General features: G+C 41.0%; 1 protein-coding gene across 3 annotated transcripts in view; it reads right to left on the reverse strand.

The window, feature by feature from the left end:
- Positions 1 to 27,145, reverse strand: part of LOC107374167 (mediator complex subunit 13L) — a 142,793-nt gene that overhangs the window by 46,993 nt on the left and 68,655 nt on the right. For all 3 annotated transcript variants that reach the window (XM_070552323.1, XM_070552324.1, XM_070552322.1), the window contains exon 3: positions 9,417 to 9,501. In XM_070552323.1, the coding sequence (XP_070408424.1) occupies positions 9,417 to 9,501 (85 nt within the window). The remainder of the gene's footprint in view (positions 1 to 9,416; positions 9,502 to 27,145) is intronic.

Raw genomic sequence — 27,145 nt, forward strand, 5'->3', positions numbered from 1 at the left:
AGAGCACCACCAGCCGCTTCTGGGACACAACAATTTCCACAACATAGGGTCAGGAAATCACACTGTTTCAGCGTAAAACCTCCAGTAATCCAAAGGGTTCAAATGAAGGCAACTGGACTTCCAGTAATTTTCAAAATAAAGGACTGTTCCAGAGAAATGATTTCATATCTATGTAGATCACATCAATACATGTGACCTAATGGCTTTACTCCAAGTATCGTTGAAAAAGTGCCACGGTGTGTTTTTCATGGCTTTCATTACAGTGGAGAGGAACAACACAATTTATAACATCAAACATCAATGCCAAATGTGATTTCCCTCTTTTTGTTTTAATGGCGGCTGCCATAAACAAACCGTGATCTTTGGAGTCTCGAGGAATCTCATGGTCTCACATATTCAACGAGGAACACGGCAGGGAAGCCTCTCCATAGCTGAGATTCTCCCGGTGTGTACTGGCATGCAGTGAAGCTCACGAGTAACCCGTTCCCATACCAGGGGTGGAGCCATGGTCCACACTTAAGAATCGTGACAACATACGCACTCATATCACTGGACGTGAGTGTTCAAATGAGGGGTGCATGGGTGGACGTGCAAGGCCCGGTCCCAGTACTCGCACTTCAACTCTTTTCAATTACGTAATTCCAACCAGGGGTGCAAGTGAGTAGGGCGTCCCGGTTCCCGAGGGAGGAAGTTGATCACACCCCTTTTGTGCCCTTGATTGATGAGGAGGGTATTACCCACAAGCCATTGCTGCGGGAGAAAAGGCTCAAGTGCCATTTCTGAAAATATGTATTTTCTAATGAAGGTAGTTCATTTCAGGACGATGAGTTGATGCTCTGAAACTTTTAGGGAAAGCAGCAATGAATGTAAATTGATTTCAAATAACTGGTTGTTTGTTTGTTTGAAAGTTGTTAATAAACTTTTTTTTTTAAAGAATCACAGCAACCAGCATCCCGGCATGCATTGTGGTCGATGACGCAATGCTCTCTGCATCAATTCGGCTATTATTTGCACGCTTGTGTACTACGCACTCAAAGCCTTACAGCGCACTTCCTCCAAGTGCACTTAGCCAAAGACCGAATGGCACAGTGCGAGTTTTGGGATTGGCCCCAAGTATTGGGACAGGCGAAGAGCAGTATTACTTTATTCATTCTTTATTTAACCAGGAAGGTCCCACTGAGATTAAAAACCTGATTTTCAAGGAAATCCTGGCTGAGAGGCAAAAATAATATACTATTAAAATATTAATACTGATAAAAAATAATTTTGAGGACAGTTATTGCCCACCACCTACTTATTCCACATTCAAGGAATGTTTTTCAAAAAGATGTCAACAACTTGGGGAACTACTGCCACCCACAGGCTTGGCACATGCTTCAGAATGATGTTCAGAATGCACTGCATGTTTTTTCCTGAAAACAAGCTGGTGTGGACCCAAGGTTTTTTCTAGATGGATTTGGGAGGGGATGTGTGTACAAGGCCTTAGTCTAAAACCCAAGTACATTATTTCTATTTAAACTATTAAAAGTTCAATAAAAATAACTCAAATATATTAATTCCCTCTTTGTCTGAACTGAATCCAACTTTCATACCTAAATTACAGCACTAACTCTCACATTCTGACATAAACTTTCTTGTACAAAATCTGAAAAAAAAATTTTAAACTACTCGCACTTTCACATCTTCCCAGATTATGTGAAAACATTGTTATCAGATCAAAATGTGAGCACATAAAGTTCTCTTCAGTCATCGAGCTCACCATACGCCAACCGTTTGAGACGGTTGGTAGAGACACTCCCAAGTTTCGTCTCTGTGTGCAGGTGTCGGTGAAATCTCTTTATAAATCCAATGACCTGGGTCAGGGAATTATAAAACGGCTTTAAAAAGTCAAGCTTAGCTGAGCACTTCGTCTCCATCGGTACGTTTTGTCTGTTTGAGTATCTGCATCAGATATATCAGGATTCAGCCTAATAATACTGTAAGTAAATTATAAAACAATCAGGGAGATGATATGTTTTATTTTCCTGTACTGTTCATTTGTTATTGATACAGTTTGATTCATTGAAGCTATAGATACGGTGATATCAGCATAATGATTTTTTTTCCTATGCGGGATAATTAAATTTCATTATTAAATGCTTCTTTGATGTTTATTTGATCAATATTTGTATTAGGTTTATATATTTAAAAAATGCAATTAGCTATATATTTTAAACAATTAACTAGAAAAAATGAATATAGTCAAATTGATGAAAATACCTACATTTAGACAGTAAACCTAATACTTATTTACACATTGGGCTGTCAGGATGGACTTCAGTTTCTCTAAAAATCTAAACTTCTCTGGAACTGAAAATAAATGTTTTTTATGAAGTATATAATGTGTGGTGTCACATTAAGGATTGATTTTCACATATATAAAGGTTAATTGATTTAAAGGTGCATTATGTAAGAATGAAGTAAGAATGACATCTTGTGGTCAAATTCGGTTACTGCGGCCCACCCTCCAAACATATAAGTGACTTTCTCACTGCCCTTCTGTGAGTCTCATGGCTGTTGCCAGCTACAAATCAAATCAAAGATACTTTATTAATCCCAGAGGGAAATTAGAGTATCAGTACACACAATTCAGAGACAAGAATTGGTGACTGTGGTCATTCGCAACCCTGAGTCGCGCTACCTTCTACGGATCAGAACCAGAAGATTTGAGATAGCGAGTGAAGACGAACCATGCACAGTAAGTTGTAAGTAGACAAATAAATGTCACTGAACAATCCAGTTGCTGGTAATTTAAAAAGTAGCTTGAGATTTTTTTTTACAGAAGACTATTTCTAATCACCATTAGCATTGTTAGCTCTACGTCACAGATGAAAAAAAAAAAAAAAAAAATTCCACACCACTCTTTGGCCATTTTGAAAGGAGAAAATTCCAATAACAACCTTCCAGCCAGCTGAGAAGGAAATTTGTTACAATGTAACCTTCCTTCCAACAGGATTCAAACATTAGACTGTTTTGTGATTATTTTACTGTAGAATTCTCACATATTGTTCCTCTAAACAAAAGTGCGTAAATTAATGATCATAATCAACATTATTATTATTATTATTATTATTAATAAACCAGCTACAACAGGGCCAAGAAAATACCATTGCATTCACCGAGAAACGTAGTAAATTAACTGGTCGTCATTAGATTTTTAGATTTAGATTTCATCACCAAATAAAAATATAGCAGCACTGCTTAAACGTTCTCATTGCGGGTTCTCCTGCCATGAACGAGTGCAAACCCCTGACATGGTTTTCACACCGACTGAGTTAAATGAGTAAGAAAATGCCATGCTGCGTGTTTTCTAATAGTTTTTGCTTGTAAATTAAAACTCTCCCCTCTCATCTGATGTTATTCATTACAAAAACAGCAGCATCCATCTGGAAGTGACACTGATAGATGGTGGAAAACCTACAGTAAAACACTCCACAGAAGGGGATCATTGTTTTTTGTGCAGAATATTTCACAACAAATAAAGTCAGATTAATTAATCAGAACAAAGCATCTGTGCTTGAATGCTACTTGCTTGAAGCGATCCTTAACACGAGGCTTTGTGTTTTATTCAGAACTCGGATAACATTTTCCAACAAATTTTGCACCAAACAACAACAAATCCTCCAAACAGTAAATTCATCATTTATTTTTGAACTCATAGTGTTGCTCTGTTAACTATATTCATAATTTGTTTTTGCATATTTAACACACAATTAACAGGGATGAATAAATAATGCATTGTTTTGGTTTATTTGCTCTTTGAAACCCACAACAGAAGACTTTCCCAGTGCTGATGCTGTGATTTGATTAAGTTTATAAAAAACTTTATAGTCCACCAATAAATGATCATAAACTCAAAAGCCTGCTGCAGCAGGCTGTAAATCCTTCTCTATAAAGATGGTGGAAGATGTTTCACTGATTCACCAAAACATTACTGTCAGATTTCTGATTTTCTATTTTATTTTCTTGACTCTGGGCACCTTTTACTTTTGAAACCCATTGATGGATTGAAAAACACAACTCTCCTGTTCATAACAGACCTCGCTGAGTTATAAAAAACAGAATAAAAACTGAAAGTGAATTTAAAATTTCATCTTATATTTTCTGTTAGTTGTAGAACTTTTCACTAAAATACCACAGAGGAATTGAAGCACTAATAAATCTTTTATCTGGGTATGCAGAACAGAGATTTAGGTCAGTTTTCTGTGTGGTGTCCTGTAGCGACGCAGCCCAAAGAGGAAGTGAAAGTGATCCCTCTAGTGTTGAAACGGTGAGCTATAAACAGAGTCAGCTCCAAGGTAATAGGAAGGTTAATTCAGCTTCCCCCCTCACGATGATCACTGAGGCTTAACTTAATAGAGAGCAAATATGTGCTGCTTCATTTAACAGATGGCATCGACTCAGAAAGGAGAGCTTTGGGTACTTGGGCAAGTGATTCAGCGCTCAGATTATAATTTCATTAAGATAAAATTTATGACAGAAACCCATGGTCGTTTATCTGGTGAATTGTTTGTTTGGTCCGGGGAGTTCTTTATGAAACTTTGAGCACAAGTGCACTCTTAAGAAATGAAATGTTGAATTTACTTAGGAAAAGTTAAGTGAACTGGTTTAACTAGTTGCTTAAAGGTTGAACATAGGGAGTCGAAGTCTCCTCCCATTCCGTTCGGCTCATGGGTCCCCGGAAGAATAAAAAAATGAATGCAAGTCAACGGAGTTAAAAGAGCTAATTTCTAATCCGCTTTGCCTTACGCCCTGGATCGCACATATGATGTACTTGAAAACTAATGATGGGACCATGCCTGTCACGTAATTTGATATTTATCAACTTGTAAATGTTTGTATTAGCATGACTATGATGTTTATGTTTATTCATTTTGCAGACGCTTTTATCCAAAGCGACGAACAATTTTTTTTTTTTATAACCTATAGGGCATGTTGTGATCTGTGGGGGAAACCAGAGCACCCGGAGGAAACCCACGCATGCATGGGGAGAACACGCAACTCAACGCAGAAAGGCGAGTTTTGAACCTGCGACCTTCGTGCTGCGAGGCAACAGCGCTAACCACTGCGCCACCATGCAGCCCATGAATTAAACATCGGCACATCGCATATATGACATCACCACATTGACTCCTCTCCCCTAGCGTAGCTGTTACTTACCACATCACCTGATTTATGGTGGTTTTATCCCCCTGAAGGAAGGATTTTAAGTATGCTAAACTCCCGCCATTTTCCCTCTGTTTTCTTTGTGTCTGGTTCGATGACGTCCCTTTCATGAAGCGCTTTTATTGTCCTGGACTTAATTTCTCACAAAACCTAAAATAAAGTATCCCCCTGTTCGAAAATAATCGCGTTCTTAGTATCAAAATGCGTCTTTAAAATTCACGGACATCATATGCGAAATCCAACACACATAACAAGCGGAATTAGAAAATAGCGTTTTTATCCCCGTTGACTTGCATTCATTTTTTTGTTCTTCCGGGGACCCATGATGCGGAAGTGACTTAGGCTCCCTATTTAACAATTTAATAAAAAGATATAATTATTTTAAATAATATCTCAACGGGGTGTTTAAAAGCTATATTTAAATTAGGGCCGGGACTTTAACACGTTAATAACGATTAATTAATTAGAAAAAATAACGCGTTAAAAAAAATTAACTCATTTAATCGCAGCTTGCATTTCAAGCACGGCGGAACCTTTGTCATTGCACGATTTCCTCGTAGACTGAATATCACTGACGCACACAACAATGCACAGTGCTAATGGCTACTAAAACGGAGTAAAAACAGAAAGAAGTTGCCTTGCTTGGACTGATGCAGGATTTAGGAAACACGTCCGCCTCTTTTCTTAACTTGGAAAAAAAACGTCCAGACAACAAAGAAGTCTGTGTCGCGGACATTTTTCAGAGATCGATACATCTGCGGCTGCCCGGTGGCACTGGAAACTTTACAAAAGTTGCGGTAAGCTATATTTTTAACATTTACGTAACATCTGTGCAGCGCTGAAAGCACCAGACAGAATAATTCTTTGCCCTAACAGTAGTTTACGAAAGTAGTCAGACAAACAAGAGGCACCTGGCTGCCGCTGGGAGAACGCTCCTGTTCTCACTACTCTGTAAACAATCACAGACAACGTGTCTTAAAGTTGAAAACAGAAGTTTAAGTTAAAACAGAAACACTCTGAAACTTTTCTGATGATTTTCTAAACAATTCTGTCGGGGAATTATGTGTTTCTGAGACGAGTCTGTCTAAACATCACATGCATTACTATCATTAAGCAGCGAGGTGTGTTGAAGCTATCATCAGCTAAGGGGCAGATGCTTAAGTGCATCAGGGACAGCGAGGAACGAGGAAGTTGTGATCAGGCTGGAGATCACACCAGATTCGCTGCTGCAGGCGTGAATCTGCGGGTCTGCAGCATCCCCTTCTTAACGTGACATCAGGACTTCCCATATAAGGAAGGTCCGCTCACCTGTTCGTCAGATCATTATTTCCTCACCATGATCTTTTATCATCCCATCATCCTCCAGTCATCCAACTGGAACCAGTTAGTGTTCCTGATCATTCTCAGAATATGCCACGCCTGCTCTGGTGTTAAAAGTTAGTACATTTAAGTCCTAGATCATATTTGTGCCTGTTCTACTGTCAATTTGAAGGATTATTATTTATGTGTTTTTACTACATTATGAGTAGAAATGCTAATAAAAACTCCCAATAATACAAACAAGTGAAACTGGAAAAATTTGAATCTGGTGCAAAGTCAAATTTATTTCAGTCATTCAACTAGACAGAGACTATTTAAAGGCTCAGGAACCCTTTGCAGGTGTTTTCTATTTGTAATTATAAATTTTAGTTGATTTGGGTTTTGTTTCATATCGCACAGTGACATCTGAAAAATTAAAATGCATTTTTTTATTAAAAGCTTTAGTTTACAGTAATAACCATGTCTAATGTTTGATTCTCTGTCTCATAATTTTAATTAAAAGTTTTACTTTGAGAGCACATTTTCCTGAACGATTAAAATGCGATTAATTTAGATTAATTAATTACAAAGCCTGTAGTTAATTAGATTAAAATTTTTAACCAAGTCCCAGCCCTACTTTAAATATTTTTAATAATTGATTGTTTATTTCGACAAACATGACACTGGGTTCGTGTTTACATCTACTAGGAGTGAGAATTGATACGTTTTTATATGAAGATCATTGTTGATTATATCAATCAAATTCCTTATCAATTCCTGAGTAGCTCAATATTGGGCAAAAAAAATTTGCACACGGTCTCCTGCATTACTCCTTGCCAGAAACTTCTTTTACAAAGATAAATTAAAAGGTAGCAAAAACAATAAAGTAAAAGAAATGTCTGAAAGTTAATTTGTCAGAAAAACATAAAGCTTAGAAAGCAAAAAATAAAGAATGAAAAACTTGTAAAAATTCGTTAAAAGAAAAATCAGTGAAAGGTTTTCAAGTATTTCAGAGAGTCCCTGTAAAGGGTCATTAACTCATTCACTGCTATTGACGAGAAAAGTCATCATTTTAAATCCAACCGTTCACTGCCATTGACGACTAAAGTTGTCATTTGCATATTTTCACTGTGTGGACATTGGAACAAGCCCCCGCACTATGAGAACAAACATCTCAGCTCTAAAGCCGATCTTCATCTGCGTACATCACAGGTCACGTGATCAGAAAGCAGAAATCTATGTGTTAGAGATTGTTTTGGGCCGCTGCTGTGAAAAAAGTGAGGTGCGAACCAAAAAAGCTTCTGCCAATCAAGATTCGACAACGGATTATGAAAGAAAGGATAACGCTAGAAATGCGCAGATTCTTCCTGATGTAAAAGGTGAGTCTACTCTTTGTTTCTGTAGTTTTGGCGCTGACATCATTCTAGCGCGCAACGTTCTGTGATTCTTAAAAATACAGTAAAAACGGTGAAAACCGGTGGCAGCGAAGGGCTTTACCGATCAGGAAACGGCTGGCAGTGTATGAGTTAATAACTTTATTACTATTATATATCATTATTATCTCATGTAAAATGTGAGCTCTAATTACTCCAAATAAATAGAACATTTTAACATGAGAATATTTCGTTGCTTTGTTCTTTGTGAGTAAGCTAAAGTGTTTAACCAGCTTTAGTCTCAAAACATTTGTAAAGGTTTATGCACACAATCATTTTAAGCTTTTACATCGTTTTTTTTAAACATTAGCTTGCTTATTTGTGGTTAAAGTGGCTGCAACACCTCCAGTTAAGATAATGACTAGTCTACTATGATCAGAGGCTATCGCTGTGATTTTAAAACAACTCTGATCTCCAATTGTTAATAGTAATTCTATTGAAAAAAGGGTCAGAAAACACAGTTTTTCCATCAGAAATATCATGATATTACCACAGGAAGTGAACTAAAAGTGAAAATGTAGTTAGACTAGAGCAGCAAGCCCACCGGATACTTCCACCCGGTCCCCCAACCCTTTGGGCCCTAAAGTCCCCCAATAGCGGGACTTTAAAGTTTAGCAGCAAAATTAATCTTGGCTACATCAAATATTGTAAACCTTTTTTACGTTCTCCAAACAACTTCAACTACAATCAAAAGAATGACTGAAAGTCCTGTTTCATGTGTGAGTGTTTTTGGCACATTTCTGTCTCTAAAGTTGCTAAAAATCTGATTGTACACACCTTCAACCCACCCATTATGAAGCTAAGACCCTCCTGATTCTAGACATGTTTCTCACGACTCTCTACACATTGTCCAGCTAATGTCAAGATTTAAAATCAATCAAAATGATACCAAAAGTAATCAAATCAACCTTGTGGATACAGAAACATTCTCATTAAAGTGTGTGTGTGTGTGTGTGTGTGTGTGTGTGTGTGTGTGTGTGTGTGTGTGTGTGTGTGTGTGTGTGTGTGCGTGTCATTTTCAAGTTGCTCTTTGAAAAATAGGCTGTGAGCCAATCAGGAATAGAGAAAATGCATGTTCTACTTTGTTTCTAAATCAAAGTGAGTGAAACTTTGATATATTAAATTATTAAGAAAATATAATAGAATAATAACTGAACTTCATTTTAGAGGAGCATCTGGCCCTCACGGTGTCTGCTGGGAAAAGCTGGTCCTTGAACAAGTTTAGTTAAGGACCCCTAGAGCCAGAATTGCTGCTGAGAGTGCTACAAAACAGGTAAGTTATTAATTACAAAAGCTGCAAACTTTGTAAACAGGGTATACAACAAGTCAGTTCCTCTACGTGAGGTGCTTTGTGAGATAAGAACTGATTTCGATGTAATTTTGCAGAAAGTTGTAAAACCAGATAAAAGTTAAGAAAGATTTGCAATCACTTAAGTTGGGTTTTTGCATCTTTTTTGCAGCTCAAACTAAAACGTTTACCTTTCCAGCAGGTTGTGTATGGCCTTGAACAGGAGGGTTCTGCACTCGTAGGACAGTCCACACTCCCAAAGCCCCTCCTCAGCCACTGAAAGACAAACAATGAAAAAAAATAACATTAACACTATCTCATCCTGATGTTCTCTGTGATGGTTCAACATCTGCACACATCACCTCAGCTCAGCGGTAACTACCTGTGTTTATGGATTACATGCTGATGAGAATATTTACGCTTCATATCAGAAATCAGGACGATGCTCACACTTGTTTGCGTGTGTATTTGTAGGCAGAGGCTGCATGGCTGGCTGTCCAGCTGTCACATCGGCTGCAGCGACATCCCGGTCAAACCCCAATGCAGTTGTCAGCCTTCGTTAGCCAGCGGCGGCTGGGAGTTTGCCTGTATTTATACATGTTGACACACATGCCTGCGTGCTCAAGTTTTTACCTGCACACACTCATTTTCTTTTTAGCTGTTATTGTGGTAAATTAAAGCGTCTGGAGACAAATACTTTGAGATGAACTTGGGCTCTGAGATGCCAGCAGCCGCCTCGTAAATGTGTCAAACATGTTGTGAACAATTGCGTTGCCTCTTAATTTTTTTAAACCCCTCCCTAAAACTAGCCTGAAACCAACCCCCATTGCCTTCCTCCCTAAAAAGGAGAATCTGACACACACACACACACACACACACACACACACACACACACACACACACACACACACACACACACACACACACACACACACACACACACAGCCAGTTATCAGTGTCTCTCTTTGTTCTTTGCCATGTACCTGCAGGGCTGCAGGAAGAACTGGGTGAAGATTGTTGGTGGGTGTTGTGTTTGCTTATAGGGTGGCGGCAAACAAACAGAGCACCACAGAATCACACACACACACACACACACACAAACAAAAAAACAGAAGGAATGAAGACATCGAGGCAGTCCGCCTGGGGGATGGGTGGCTGTAGATGTTTCCTCTCTCTTCTTCTTTGTTTCTCATCTTTTTTATCTTCCATGTATTCCTTTCTTCTCCTCTCTGCTTTGTTAATATCTCCCTCCTGTTTTTTTTTCTCTTCATACCAAAGTGAATGAAATTTCCTTACTCGCCAGAATCACCCTGTAACCATGGAAACGCTGGCGGTGAGAACATGGCGCCCTGGCATTCAATTTCAACACTGGTCCCTCCCGCCCCTCACCCTCCTCCTTCTCCTCCTTCCCTCTGTTCTGTTGCTTCCAACACCCCCTCCCTCCCCTTCTTTCGCCGCCTCCCCGTCTCTTCACTCCCCCCGCCACCACCCCCTCCTCCTCCCCACCCCTCATTTACTCCTGCTTCAGGGCTCAGACAGGAAACTAGCTCCAGCCAGCTCCTCCACTGAGGAGAGATACAGAGAAGCACCATGAGCAGAATGCCAAGTCTCCAGAAAATCCAACTCATTAGCTCTCCCTGTCTCTACATATCCTTCTTCCACCTGCTCTAACAAAAAAAAACCTTTTTTTTCTTCATTACCAACTCTCTACAAGCCTTCTTCATTGGCTCTCCTCGCAGCAGGGCTCCACGGCACGCTCCTGACCCCATTACTCTAAATCTATGTGACTGAATGTTTGCCCCTCCATCGTTTCAGCACCTCCACCCAAATGCTGCCAAAACTTAACTTTAAACACTCAAATGAACTTACGTTTGCACTTGTAATTCCTGTGCTGCGCTGCGCTGTGCCGCGCCACGCGTGTCACCACTCCAAATATCACGCCTTTTTGATTGCATAAAAGCGTGCAATCTACATTTAATGTGAATTCATGTTTTTAGAGTAAGCAAGGCAACTCGGTACACTGATCACAACAGACCACTGCTGCAAGAAATCATCAGTGTGTGTCTCTCTCACACACACACGCACGCACGCACACACACACACACACACACAAAGGCTTTAAATAGTGGTGTCCCCAAATGAGTTTAAAAACTAACATTTCACCAACCATCAGCAGCCACATTGTGGAGAAAGAACACAGTTGGCTCTTGCTGTAAACACTTAATGCCCTGCTAAGTGCAGCAGGGCTTTGCAGCATCACAATCCATCATTCATCACAAACTGAATTACAAGGCAGAACATCATGTCTGAAACATTGTAAAGCTCCTGCACGCAGCCTTGTCTTCTGCCATTACATGGAAACATGCGTGTTGTACGGGGTTTATCCTATTAAAGTGAAAAATCACTTTATTTCTCTTATCGATTGAATTAAATTTTTACTTTAAGGAAGCAGGCATACCTGTTTTTATATGATATTATATTTTATCAAGTTATTTTGCAGTCACAGGTGCAAAAAGTTGTGTTTAATTAGGAAGAAATGGAAGAAAAAGATAATCAGAAAACAATCAGTTGTGGTAAAAGAGGCAAACACAGTTACATCACTCAATGGTGGGCGGACTGAAAGTTGGAAACCTTTTTTGCTTTTGCCTAAATGCCAAACTTCTGTTGTGCTAAAAGCAAAAAAAAAACATGTTGGGATGAGATCAGAATCTGTGAAGCGGGGTGGAGACGAGACTGTACACTTTCTCTTACCACTGACGTGCTGAATGAAAAACAAATATTTGTCAATTTTATAATCTACACAGAGAGCATAATATCATATAGACTTATTGATTTGAACACTTTCTGATTCTGGTTGAGATAATAACATTTATATTACTCAAGCTTTTGAACAAAATCTTTAGAGAGCCGGTTTAAAATCTCACTCCATATGTTTTACTTGGTTGACCAATCGCAACAACAAGAATAAACAAGAATGAAATTAAATGAAAACACCTCAAGAAAAATAAATGCTAATTATCCATCACATTCATCCACTTCATATCCATCATTTCATTCATAGCTTGTCATATATAATCATTAGTTTAGAGAAAAGAATTAAATTCATTTTTATAAACTATACACTTGACTCTGTCTAAATTAATACGAATTGTGTTCATGGTCCCTGAATAAGTAAAGTAACTATAATCTTCTAATTAAACATCGAAAGATCAATCAGATTGATATTTCATATTTATATGGAATCATCACATCTTATTGGTCATTTTAATCTTTTGAAAATGTGACTCTGTCAGTGGCTCTATGCAATCTGCTGGGTTCCTTATAAGAAACTCTTATTTACTAAAGCACCTTGAGACGACTTGTGATTTACTGAATTCTTGGCTATAAATTATTTTAAGGCATGTTTTTATGTTTTAAATAATTAAAATCTTATTTGCTTCTTAAAGCTGAGGTATGCAGTTTAAAATTTTTAAAGAAACGTAAAAATGCTTTGATCTAGCTATCTGACCCTGCTCACGGACATAAAGAAGATAATCTTTCAAAAATGATATTTCCCCTAAGCCCCTCCGCTGGCCTTTACAGCAACATGAATCATTTACGCAAACATAGAAAGTTGACTAAAAGGTTTTCATATCCAAAAGAGGGAGATGTCAATCATCAAGAATGTACCCCAGTTCCCAGCATGCACTGCGGGGTGATGCACACGCCTCCGCTTAGCACAATAACCTTGCTTGAATGCTAACTCAATCTGCATTGAATTCATGTCAGTCTGTAAACTTCAAGCTAACAGTGGAAGACGAGGGAGGGGAGCAAAAAGGGATTTATCTTGTTTGTTTAGGAGCTAAGTGATTAGCTTAGTGTTCAACCTCATGCTACGTCAGACTATTGTGTTAGCCTGTTGTAGCATTAGCAGGGGTGTGCTAACATAGTGAGGGCAGTTATTAAATGCTTTCCGGCTTGATCACTGCAGATTTTATTAAAAATGAGTGATCAGCAGCTCCTGTAAAACCTGATGAAGGCTGAGGAGATAAATCGGCTGTTAGAATCAGGATTGTCTGAGCAGGATTTATCAAAAACATTATTGTCCTTTAGCGCTACAAGGCTATTTGTGTGCACGTGTTCAGCATGAGGCGTGGCTTTCGTCTCCTTCCAAAAGGTGGCAAAGAGCAGGGGCTGGAGCTGTAGCCGTTCACAATTTCTAAATCTCCTCCTTGATGACATCATGCTCTGGACCCGAATACGATCCAAAAAACTCACAATTATAGTAGATTGTTGCTATCTTAAAACAGCTCCAGTTTTGTAAATTTCCAGTAAGCTGTCCAAGTGTTACAGTATTTTAGAAATCTTTGCGCCCCAGGCAGTTTTGCATTATAAAGTTAATAACTGTCATGTTCAAAGACAAGACACTTAACCCTCCTTGGCTGCTGGTGGCACCAGTGTTCGGCAGGCCTCGCCTCTGTCAGTGTGCCCCAGGGCAGCTGTAGCTGCATTGCAGCTCATCCCCACTAGTGTGCGAATGTGTGTGTGAATGGGTGGATGTCTGATTGTTCAACACATTCTCACTCCCAGCGCATCAAAAACAAACGCTTGGTCAGCCATCCTCCGCGTCACACCCCTGATGCCAAAAGTGCCCTTTTTCGTCACTTATGTACAAAAATGGGGTTTTCTCCTTTCTGACTGCAGATCCTAAAACAAAGTAAAACCGACGCGATGGGATGTCTGCTGCCGGGGCACAAAAAGAGCTCATTGTACCGCACCCGAACCTTATCCTTTTGTTATTTAACCTTCCCCTCACGCCTATCCTAACCTTAACCATCTTGCTAGCTAACACTTTACCTATACAGTGACCAAGCGTTTGTTTACCAAATAAAATTTGTTGGGTTTGGACTGAGGCAACACGAGGCAAGAGGTTTCAACTACCAAGGTGGAGGTTAGAAGTAGAGGGTATTTGTAACCTCCCCCTCGCCAGATGGTATGTTCTAATGTTCTCCTTGCCTGGGCGGCAAATCCGAAAATTCACTGTCAGAATGCACGGGAAACAAACGCTTGGTCACTGTGAGAGTAACGTTTTAGGTAGCAAGAGGGTTACGGTGAGGGTGAGGGGAAGGTTATAAATAGCAAAACATTAAGATTTAGGTGCGGTCAAATGAGCTGGTTCGGTGCAGCAGCGGCAGACATCCCATCGCGTCAGTTTTACTTTGTTTTAGGATCTGCAGTCAGAAAGGAGAAAACCCCCTTTTTGTACATAAGTGATGAAAATGGGCACGTTTGGCGTCAGGGGTTTGACGCGGAGGGTGGCTTACCAAGCATTTGTTTTTGATGCGCTGGGAGTGAGAATGTGTTGGATTGTTGTGAGGGACTTTGGGGGGCTGTAGAACCCTGAGAAGACGCTATACAATTACAGGCCCTTTACCATTTACCACACTTTAAAATGGCAAAAGTATCCACTTAAGGCTTTTGGTTGATGGTTGATTGTGCTGATCTCTGACTTATAAATGAATCATAAATCTACAAAATCACGTTGTGTAGTGAGTACTCATCCATAAACTGCACCCTCACATGGATGTCTTGGGTCTGACTTTGCATGATGTGTGCAAAGTGAGGTCATGTTCTCACAAAAGTATGTTTCTTTCACCCCCCAATCACCACCACTCCATGCCACAATGCTTCTTCACTGCTGCGCCGCCAAAAACACAAACAAGCATTGATGGAACTGGGTCGCCACTTCCACTCTTTCTTTGTTTCTACCTCTCCCTCCTGTCTTTTCCATCCCTCAGCCTTCCACCTCTCTAACGCTCGTCCTTCTGTCCTTATTTTTTTCCCTCCCGGCTAAGACGCCACAAGAGGGACTGGCCACTTACTGCCTCAGCACTGTGGAAACAAATACAAAGATGGTATTGATCTGAGACGAAGAGGGCAGGAGCTGAGCTGTGACAACACTCCATCTCATACGTGATGACCCGCGCGCCACACGTTTCTTTCCCTCCTCCGCCCCTTTTTCTCGTTTGTTCATTTGTGTGGGATCGATAGCGCCAGCAGTTGTGATGTTATGTTGTGCCGATGCAGGGTGCATGCATAGAGCTCAAAATACCACGAGTTTGCATATGTATAACATGTGATTTCACACAAAGTCATAGCGCCGCTTTTGCAATTAGCTGCTGTGCTGCAAGTCTGAGCAGAGGCTGGTGTATTTTTGCTCTTAGCTTTTAAGCGTGTGCTTATCTGTCCTGTGAATGAGTGTGCAGCGATTGCTCCTGGAACCACGGCTCAGTTATGTGCTTTTATCAGAAAAAGAGGAAGAGCGTTTAAAAGCGGCTGCAGCGAGAGAAATAGAGTGAAGATTGACACAGAAAAACAAGGATAGAGATGGTAATTACATGTTTCCTAAGTGGAAGTATTCAAACATGGCTCAACAAGCTATTTATAGATTAAAGAGATCAAATCCACGAATCGGCTTGTTCACATTTGAAACGGGAAGCTTTTGAAACTCAAATTTTACAATATTTTATATTAAAAATGCAATTTCTTCCTTATTTATTTATTTATTTTTTAAATCACACTGACTTTATTCTAAATATTGTAGTTTTGCCTCAGATGTATGAAATCTTAGAATTAGAAAAGTTTATATTTTATCAGTTCATTTTATAAACTGTGTCTCACCACCGTTTAAACACAAAATGGGTAAGTACTGAGCGACGTCGACAAAAACACACCTGTGTAGCTCACGCCATATTTATTAGAGTCAAACTGATGAGTTTAGGTGGTTTGTGAACACCCTCGGGTGCTGGATCAGGTCTTAAGACGCTGCCCAGGAAAACTGTAAAGGCTGTAATAGCTGACTGGTATAAATCCAGAAAACACATCTGCAGTGAGCTTTTTGGATCAGCACAAACAAAAGTAAACATCCAGTCACATCATCAAACCAACAAAAAAAAAAGTGGTTAAAAACTTCATTTTCAGTTATTAGCATCCTGCTGTATTTTTTGCTATTTGTTAAAACTTAATTCAGAAGGTCATCTTTTCTTCTGTTGCATTTAAGGTTTTAAACATCAGATCTCAAACAGGGTGGGATTCACAGACTCTGATGGGCATCATCACATTAAAAACAGACACAGGAAGCACCAGAGGGGAAATTCTATCTATAGTCACATTCTCATAGTGGTGTGTTGTCTTTGTGCTGCCTGGTAATGTGACATTGATGTGGATCTTGAGGTTGCACAGTAAGGTCAGAAAAACAGAAGAAAACAAAGAGTGATGCACTCGCACATGCGTGTGTGTGTGTGTGTGTGTGTGTGTGTGTGTGTGTGTGTGTGTGTGTGTGTGTGTGTGTGTGTGTGTGTGTGTGTGTGTGTGTGTGGCATCATCTAAAGGCTACAGGTCTATTAGTCACTCAGTCAGAGTCTCTCTTGGTCAGCTTTCTTCTCACACCAAACCCTCTGTCAGTGACCTTTGACCCAGCTCTCACCCTGGATTTTCATGTCAGTTCTCTTGTTCGATCTTCCTTCTTCCATCTCAGGAACGTTGCTAAGCTGAGTCCCATTCTGTCCCACTCTGAACTTGAGACAGTTCTCCACACCTTCATCTTCTCACGCTTAGACTACTGTAACTCTCTTTTCACGTGTCTGAGCAGAACCTCCCTGAACCGTCTACAGGTGGTTCAGAATGCCTGTGCTCGGCTTCTGACCAAGTCCTCCAAACACACCCACATCACCCCGCTTCTCCTCCAGCTTCACTGGCTGCCAGTCAACTTCAGGGTTCATTTCAAGATCCTGGTTCTGGTCTATAGGGCCTTACATGGACAAGCACCATCCTACATTGGTGATCTGAGTCCCTACACCCCCAGCAGGTCCCTGAGGTCCAGTGACTAAAGCCTACTGGTTGTGCAACGCACCAGGCTAAAGACCAAAGGTGACAGATCATTTGCTGCTGTGGCCCCCAGACTCTGAAACTCTCTCCCCCTGAGCCTGAGATCAGTGGACTCAGTGGTCTCCTTTAAAAAGCAGACTCACTTGTTCAAGCTGGTTTTGGTGTGACCTTCATCACTCCTTATTCTGCTCTCCCCACCTATTCCACCTTCCTCAGGATCTACTGATTTCCCTCTTTCCTATTCACTCTCTCTTTCTTTACATTTTTAATCACAATTGCCTATTTTTTGCTCATTTTGAATATATAATTAATCCTTTTCCAAATTATTTTTGAATATTTTTACATTTTTTGTTTTTCTGAAGCGCCTTGTGATTTTTATCTTGAGAGGCGTTATAGAAAAAAATCTTTTCTTCTTCTTCTTCAGGTTTATTAACTGCTGTTGATTATAAAATTATGACATGTTGTCCTATATTTGAACCAGGTTTATGCAGCTAAAACTTCCAGAGTTTATTGACAAATATGAAAAAATTACATTGTGTTGAATTTTTTTTCCAAATAAAGTAAATGTTCACAATTCTTGCAGAACATTACCTTCATAAACTGGCGTCATCATCTTTATTCAAGATTCAAGATCGTTTTATTGTCGTTGCACAGGTGTACAACAAACTTGACTTTGTGCACACTAAGACAGCTCGCATAAGGAGGTAGTAAAATATAAGTAAATGAAAATAACAAGGCTACAATTATTATCACGCGTGCACAGACTCTCTCACACTCACACAAAGGTTAAACATACTCATCAGTTTTTTGCAACTACACAGTCTTGTTAGTGTTGGTGTCCTCACCCTTCATTCACACCGAGTATGAAATGTATGCAGTCAAGAATTCGTACGGCATCCGTACAGACTGATATTGACACTGACTGCATATCACGTGCGGAACATCTTCAGATATTTGCTCCCCCAAGAGCACCAAATCTCAGGGGTTCACACGCATAAACAGAGGAGCTGGTAAACAAACGTCACACCCTAAAAAATAAGTAACACAAAATAGCTTTTTAAACTTTAAGCTAGAGCTTTAACATTGGTATCAGTGATTGTTGAGTTAGAAACTTGACCAGTTTCATATCTGGCACCACTCTGCAGCCTAGGGCAGCAGTAGCTCAACAGATTGAGCGGTATGGCAAGCCAAATGAGCAATTATTCTGATATCCGGATATCAGGCAGAATTGTCATGAACATGTAAGCCATTTCTGTCCACTAGTTAACTAGTGAGCCGTGTTTGTGTCAACTAGTTAACTACTGACAGCGTAAATGTCAACTAGTTAACTAGTAAGGCCCAAATTCTCTCTAGTTAACTAGTTTAAATGTTTTATATCAAACTAGTTAACTAGTATTGCTCAGCATGTTCACTAGTTAACTAGTGGACAATTCAATGTCCATTAGTTAACTAGTTAAAACACGTTTATTTTTACTAGTCAACTAGTAAGGTACAAAAATTGGTACTAGCTGACTACTGAATGTCAAAATCCCACTTGTTAACTTTGCCCAATTTGGCCAGCCGCTTGAGCATTTATTCTGATATCTTGTCAACAGGTCAACTAGTTAACTAGTGAGGGTCAAAATGTGTGCACTAGTTAACTAGTGACAACAAAATACCCACTAGTTAACTAGTGAACACATTATGACCCTCACTAGTTTACTAGTTGATGCAAAAATGGCTCACTAGTTAACTAGTAAAGTCCAAAATGCATACCAGTCAGCTAGTTGAAGGTATTTGTGTCTCACTAGTTAACTAGTGACAGTCAAAATGTGCACACTAGTTGACTAGTGAGGGGCAGAAATGCTCATTAGTTAACTAAATAACACATTTTGGCTTCACTAGTTAACTAGGTGACACCAAAAAATGGCTCACTAGCTAACTACTAAAGGCCAACATGCATACCACTCAGCTAGTTGAAGGTTTTTGTGTCTCACTTGTGAACTAGTGACAGTCAAAATTGTCCACACGTTCACTAGTGAAGGCATAACTCCTAACTATTTAACTAGTTGGAGTGGGTCAACGCCACTAGTTAACTAGAGAATCCTAAATGGCTCACTAGCTAGCTAGTTGGTGGCAGCAGGCTAACTAGTTACCTAGTTGATGCATCCATCATCCAAACTAGTTAACTAGTGAGGACATAAATGTATACTAGTAAACTAGTTCAAGCCTACATTCACACTAGCTAGCTAGTTGCACAGAATTCTAATTAGAAGGCAGAGAATTTCTCAAAATGAGGCTTTCTATTGGCTCCCTATGTCCAAATAAAATATGACAACCAATCACAGCACAGAATTTCACAAAATCCCACCCCAAACATTTGCATGTGTCACACAAGTTAACATGCTGGCCAGAGGAACCTCAGCTAGTGAACTAGTGGCTTTAGTGTGACACTTACATGTATACTTGTGAAGGCGGAACTGCTCGCTAGTTAACTAGTGAGGGTACGAATGCCCACTAGTTGACTAGTGAGGTGCAAAATAAGTGTCACTAGTTCACTAGTGGGCCCCAAAACGCCCACAAGTTAACTAGTGAGGTGCAGATATGCTCACTAGTTAACTAGTGGGGTGCAGATTTGCTCACTAGTTAACTGTGCTCGGCAGCCTCGCCTCTGTCAGTATGCCCCAGGCAGCTGTGGCTACATTGTAGCTCATCACCATCAGTGTGTGAATGTGTGTGTGAATGGATGAATGATACACTGTAGTGTAAAGCGTTTTGGAGTCCTTACTCTGAGAGGCGCTATACAAGTGTGGGTCATTTTTAGCTGACCAAAAACCACATTTGATAGTTTTGTGGAACAGGTAGGTGCCCTAAAAGGGGAGCTATTTCTCTGCTTTATGGCTGTCAGCTGTAATGCTAGCAAAAACCTTTTTTAGTTCGCCGATCAGCAATAAAAAGCACAAGAAGAAGAAAAAGAAAATGATTGCTTTTTCTATTGGCATCATGGTGGCGCCTTGAAGTAAAAGTCATAGAGGTGAAGCAAAGAGCTAAAAATGAAGTGAACATCAGCACAGCCTACACTAGTTTGAAGGAGCTAAAGGAGGCTACAAAATCACGGACTATTGTGACCTGGCTTTGTTGCTGGAGTATACAGCAGGCTGCAGCAGGGTTGTTTACGACAGTTGTAATTCCACTTTCAACCAGTAGAGCAGAGGAGCAGGAAACTGCTTAGTGTTACTTTAAAGAAGTAACACGTCCTGAGTTCCTGCTTGTTTTTATTTACTGTTACGGCTGCCAGCCTGGCCAGTGGGATGCAGGAGCCAGGATCACCCTGCCCTGGTGATCAAGCCTGACACCGCCCCTCCTCCTCCTCTCTTCCAGGCTGCTGAGGAGCACAGCTGAGCTGAATCCTACTGATGATCTGGTAATGATAATTTGACCTGGGATAAAAAGGCTGTGCCTTCAGCAGTCTGGGAGGCAGCAGTGCAGGGGTTCTGCTGTCCTCCAGGCCTCAGTTTGGTTTTTAACCCCTTCGTTTTGATGAGTTTTAACTTTAATAGTTTTAACTCTTGAGTGATCCAAATGGATCTTTTGTTCTTGTCAACTTGGTTGACTCAGTTTTAAGGTTAACATTGTTGTTTACCGACTTTGGGATTTTAAAACACTCCGTGTTTTTGTAGTGCGTCGGTTTTATTATCAGCTTGTGTTTTTAAAGCACCTTCTGTTTCGGTAAAACTTTTAACAAAGTTTTAAGCAGGTGTTTTAATGTTGATAATTTGTTCTTTATATGTTAACCTTTTAGTCTTGATCTTGTTTGTTTTGGCATTATTTTAATAATGCTCCATTTGTTTGCACTTGTTTTTAGAACCTTTTATAACAATTAAACCCATTCTAACTCCACTGTCGCATTTGTTACCCCCTCGTTCACATTTTAACATCTCCTGTTGGGGATGTAACATTACTAACTTTACTGTATTTAATTACTCTTTCTGCACCATTAAACAAACAAATCAAGCAATGTGACTTTGTGGGTTTTTTCATTCGGTCTTACAGTTTAAGTGGGACAAATTGCACAATTGGTGGCTGCAATACCTTTTTGCCCCACTGTAAGTAACAAAATTGGAAACATTTCAATATCTGTGATAGTTTTATTTTTAAGTAATTCCCTTTGATGACCCTACTTTAAAATATTTTTACGCTATTCAAAAAATATTTTAAAAATATTTAAAACCGACTTTCAGCAAAACTAATTGAACAAGAATAAATTGTCACTGAAGCTGCAGACATTCACCTCCGTCACGCTCTCAGACAATAAAAAAATTCTCTTCATTCTTTTAAAAATCTGCTGGTGCAAATGTATTCAACCCACGTTTGAGAGAATAAATCAGGTAGATTCAACCTAACAGCTACAAGTACTTTTTCTCCCATTCTGAATCATTTCTAAAGATATGTTAGTGGTTCCATTTAAAGTGCTGCGGCTCAGATGATCATGTGAAGCCTTATATTGACCCGTTAGAACAGAGCTAAATCAGAACGCTCCATCCGTGTTGGAAAAAGCAGGCATGTTTTATTTCCATTTGCTTGTGTTGGGGATTATCCCATTTGCACAAGCAAATGGAACTATATCTCTTCAGGATCAATCTGACGCTGAGGAGCTGTTACATAACTGAAGTGAGATTCGTGGTCAGCTATTTCAGTAGCTGTTCCTTTGACTGAGCCCACACTTTCTGGCTTCAGCTGTGGAAACCTGTGAAAATTAAAAAGAAAGTAAAACCTTTGCATGCTCTCTCAATCATTTCTCTGAGAGGTTTGGTGCAGGTTACAGTTAAATGATGTGGAACATGAATTAAATCCTCAAACGCACATACAACGTAACATATCAGAGAGCCAATTTAAACAAAAGACGTCAGACTGAACCTTTCATCGAGTGACTGCTGACTTGCAGAAGTTTACTTACATCAATGCCAAACAGAAGAACATGTTTCCGGTGATAAAATGAATGAAATTAAATTAAATAAATGTATGAATCAATAAAAGGTGCAGAAGTGACTCTTGAGGGATAAATGCTGAGTCATCTAAATCCCTTAAATTTAACATTCTATATAAAAATATATTTACGTTAAGGACAAGGAAGGGGATCATTCTGGGCACGTTTCTACCTTTTCTTATGCACACATTCTCTATTGAAGTCTGTGAAATAAAAGAGCGTTAATGTTCAAAATTCCACCCAAAGATTGGAGACCTTGACCCCTCTTGTGCCACCAATGAACCGAAGCATTTGTGCACAGAATATTTAAAGCATGAGTGAGATTTTCCTTTTTTTTTTTTGTGTGCAAAATTTATAAAAAGTTCCCTGGTTCAAACATTCTCCCTGACCATCCAGCTCAGAGATGAAAGTCAAGTCTTTTCATTACCACATTTAAAATAACATATAAGCTAGCGCTTTAACATTGATCTCAGTGATTGTTGGGTTAGAAACGTGACCAGTTTCTTTTTTTTTTTTTTTCCATGTCCTGTCTGGCTGTGAAGCAAACAGAATTGATGTCTGAATGCGGGTGACAAGCCTTACAGATTTACTCTCAGGTGGAGCATCAAAGAGTCTGCTTTTAATATCAGACCTGATACTTAAAACTTTATTGTTATTGTTTTTGAAAGCTTTTTAATTCTGATCAGACACGGAGACAGAGGTGAAAGAGAAAGAAGAGACAAGGGGGGGTTCCACAAAAATAAACAATAATGAACAAGTGTCTGCTTCTAGACCTGCAGAAAGAGAGAAGAAAAAAATGGGACACAACAACAACACAACAAGATCAAGCTATCCCTGCGTCAACTTGATGAAGAAATATATAATCAACACTGTTTAACTGAACAATCACACTATAATAAATCACAGTGCATTAAGTGCCCACCATAGCGTTAAGCCATGTGTTGAATGTGCCCAAGTCTATACTTTTGCACCTGTGTATGTAAACACGCTTGTTTATGTAATGTTTCAGTTAAACGTGACCAGTTTCATATTTGACACCAATCTGCAACCCTCTGCGGACCAAAAACAGCACTTTTTGTGGAGGTGGAAGGTGCCCTAGGGGCACTTTTTACCTGCTTTTGTTAACTGTAATGCTAGCAGTTAGCATTTTCGGTTCTCCGACAATCAATACTTAAGATGGCGGTGCGGCAGTAGCACGCAGCGGCCACTCCGGAGCCAAATGGTGCCTACGTTTTTGTGTATCATGGTTTTTTATCTTATCTTATTTTTCTTATTTTTTACTATAGATATCGTCGGTACTGGTGCCTGTACATACAGCAGCCAGACACTTTGCTACCTTCAAAACCCGGACAACGATATCCAAGAGGAGCTGCGGGAAACGCTACGAGAACTCGGCTTGCTCCGCGCACCAGGCCTCCGCGCACCAGGCCTCCGTGCACCAGGCCTCCAGGCCTCCAGGCCTCCGCGCACCAGGCCTCGATGCCTCATCGATGCCTCATCGCTGCCTGATGCTGGCGTCCGGAGGAGGGGACATCGGAAGCGATGCGCGAGGAAGCGTAAGCGCGGCAAGCGGGCGGGAATCTGTCACAGGCTAAAAACAAACCCTAGCCGGCCGGCTCTCCCGTCCATCATCTTGTCCAACGTCTGCTCCCTGGATAATAAACTGGACTACATCCGACTCCAGCAGGCTACGCAGCGTGAGGCCAGAGACTGCTGTGTCTATATTTTCACGGAGACATGGCTCAGCGACAGAGTACCGGACGCCGCTATTCAGCTGGACGGGATGGCCTCGTTTCGAGCCGACAGAAACGTAGCTCTGTGCGGCAAGACTCGCGGTGGCGGCCTGTGTGTTTACGTCAACGAGAAATGGTGCAAGAACGCTCTGCTAGCTTCTCGCTATTGCTCACCGCTGGTGGAGTTTGTGACTGTCAGATGCAGACCATTTTATTTACCACGGGAATTCACCACTGTTTTCATTATCGGAGTGTACATTCCACCTGGCGCTAACACTAAGGAAGCGTTAGGAGAACTGTACACAAACATCAGCGAACTGCAAAACACACACCCAGATGGACTGTTCATTGTTGCTGGAGATTTCAACCATGCAAATCTCAAATCAGTGCTTCCTAGATTCCATCAGTATGTGGACTTTGCAACGAGAGGGGTAAACACGGTGGATTTGGTTTACACAAACATCCCCGGCGCATATCGGGCAGAGCCCCGCCCCCACCTTGGCTACTCAGACCACATCTCTGTCATGCTAATTCCAGCATACAGACCACTCGTCAAGCGAGCAAAACCGGTTCTGAGGAAGGCGAAAACCTGGCCGGCAGGAGCCACCTCTGCTCTTCAAGACTGTTTTGAGTGCACTGACTGGAACATGTTTAGGGAGGCTGCAACTTACGGCGACTCTACTGACTTGGAGGAGTACACGTCATCGGTGTCGAGCTACATCAGCAAATGCATCGATGACGTCACTGTCTCCAAGACCATCATCTCATGACCCAACCAGAAACCGTGGATTACTGCGGAAGTGCGCACACTTTTGAGAACCAGAGACTCTGCCTTCAAAGCGGGAGATAAGGTGGCGCTTAGCAGAGCTAGAAATGAACTATCTCGGGCCATTAGAGAGGCGAAGCACGCACACGCCCAGAGGATCCACAAGCACTTCATGGACAGCGGCGACACACGGCGAATGTGGCAGGGCCTACAAGCCATCACCAACTACAGGATGACAACACCTGCCTGTGATGGTGACGGCTCCCTCCCTGATGCGCTGAACAACTTCTACGCTCGGTTCGACAGGCAGAACGACGTGGCAGCAAGGAAGTCAATCCCTCCTCCGGACGACCAGGTGTTGTGTCTCACTACAGCAGAGGTGAGGAAAACTCTACGCAGAGTCAATCCACGTAAAGCTGCTGGTCCAGACAACATCTTGGGCAGAGTGCTAAAGGAATGTGCTGAACAGCTGGCGGATGTTCTCACCGACATCTTCAACATCTCTCTGAGCAGTGCCGTTGTTCCCACATGCTTTAAGGCCGCCACCATCGTCCCAGTGCCCAAGAAATCTTCTGTGTCCTGTCTCAACGACTACCGTCCTGTTGCACTTACACCCACCATCATGAAGTGCTTCGAGCGGCTAGTCATGACACACATCAAGACCCTGTTGCCCCCCTCACTGGACCCACTGCAATTTGCATACCGCCATAACCGCTCAACAGATGACGCCATTTCCACTGCACTCCATCTTGCCCTCACACACCTGGACAAGAAGGACACACATGTTCGAATGCTGTACATAGATTTCAGCTCAGCATTCAACACGATCATCCCCCAGCAACTGATCGGAAAACTGAGCATGTTGGGCCTGAACACCTCCCTCTGCAACTGGATCCTGAACTTTCTGACTGGAAGGCCTCAGTCAGTACGGATCGGGAACTGCACCTCCAGCACCACCACACTAAGCACGGGGGCCCCACAAGGCTGTGTGCTCAGTCCTCTGCTGTTCACACTGCTGACTCATGACTGTGTAGCAACACACAGTTCAAATTACATCATTAAGTTTGCTGATGACACAACCTTGGTGGGTCTCATCAGCAAGAACGACGAGTCAGCATACAGAGATGAAGTGCAGAGGTTAACAAACTGGTGTAAGGTCAACAACCTGTCTCTGAATGTTGACAAGACAAAATAGATGGTTGTTGACTTCAGGAGGATACGGAGTGACCACTCACCACTGAGCATCAACGGCTCCTCTGTGGAGATCGTCAACAACATCAAATTCCTGGGAGTTCACCTGGACAAAGACCTCACCTGGTCCCTCAACACCAGCTTCCTGTACAAGAAATCCCAACAGCGTCTCTTCTTTCTGAGAAGACTGAGAAAGGCCCAGCTTCCACCAACGATGCTAACCACCTTCTACAGAGGAACTATTGAGAGCATCCTGAGCTGCTGTATCACTGCCTGGTTTGGGAACTGTGCAATCTCTGACCGCAAAACCCTACAGCGGATAGTGAAAACAGCAGAGAAGATCATAGGAGTCTCCCTCCCCTCAATCAAGGACATCTACACCACACGCTGCATCCGCAAAGCCACCAGCATTGTGGCTGACTGGTCACACCCCTCTCACACACTCTTCACACTCCTGCCATCTGGAAGAAGGTACCGAAGCATTCGAGCACTCACATCCAGACTGTGCAACAGCTTCTTCCCACAGGCCATTCGTCTCCTCAACGAAAAGGGACTGGACTGATAAACGCATGCATGCACACACACTCACACACACACACGCACGCACACAAACACGCGAACACACTCATGTTCTGTCCTTAATTAGATAGTTTATTTTTCTTATATTTTTTCATGTTGTAAATTTATGTTGCATGTAGCACCTTGGTCCTGGAGGAACGTTGTTTCGCCTCACTGTATACAAACCGTATATGGCTGAAGTGACAATAAAGTTGATTGATTGATTGATTGATTGATTGATTGATTGATTGATTGAATAAAAAGCACAAGAAGGAGACAAAAAAGAAGTTTGCTTTTTTGTTAGCATCACTGAAGTCAAAGCCTGGAAATAAAAGTCAGATATGAATGTCTTAGAAGGAGAAGCAAAGAGCTAAAACCAGAGTGAACATCAGCACAACCTACACTAGTTTGAGGGAACTAAAGGAGTCTACGAAATCACAGACTGATTGTGACCTGGCTTTGTTGCTACTGGACTTGTAAGTAATAATGTCTTTGTCAAACTGTGTGGATCTTTTTACTTTGTGGTTTATGTTAGTATTAGTTAGCTCATGTCAGCATTAGCTCATTGTTAGCGCTAGCTACAGCAGGCTGCAGCAGGGTTGTTTACGACTGTTGTAATTCCACTTTCAACCAGTAGGGCAGAGGAGCAGCAAACTGCTATGTGTTACTTTAAACTGATGACGTAGTTTATTTAATTTTCCAAGCATTTGATTAAATTGGTAGAACAAAAAAGTACTTAAGGTTCATGATCTTTGAGTCTGGCTCAATCGTGGGTTTAGGTTTGTGTTCTAAGTGGCTATTGCACTCTTTAACATTTTAAAAGAGGGCCAGAGTTATTTC

This window comes from Nothobranchius furzeri, chromosome 6 (assembly GCF_043380555.1).
Source record: "Nothobranchius furzeri strain GRZ-AD chromosome 6, NfurGRZ-RIMD1, whole genome shotgun sequence".
NCBI classification, from domain to species: domain Eukaryota; kingdom Metazoa; phylum Chordata; class Actinopteri; order Cyprinodontiformes; family Nothobranchiidae; genus Nothobranchius; species Nothobranchius furzeri.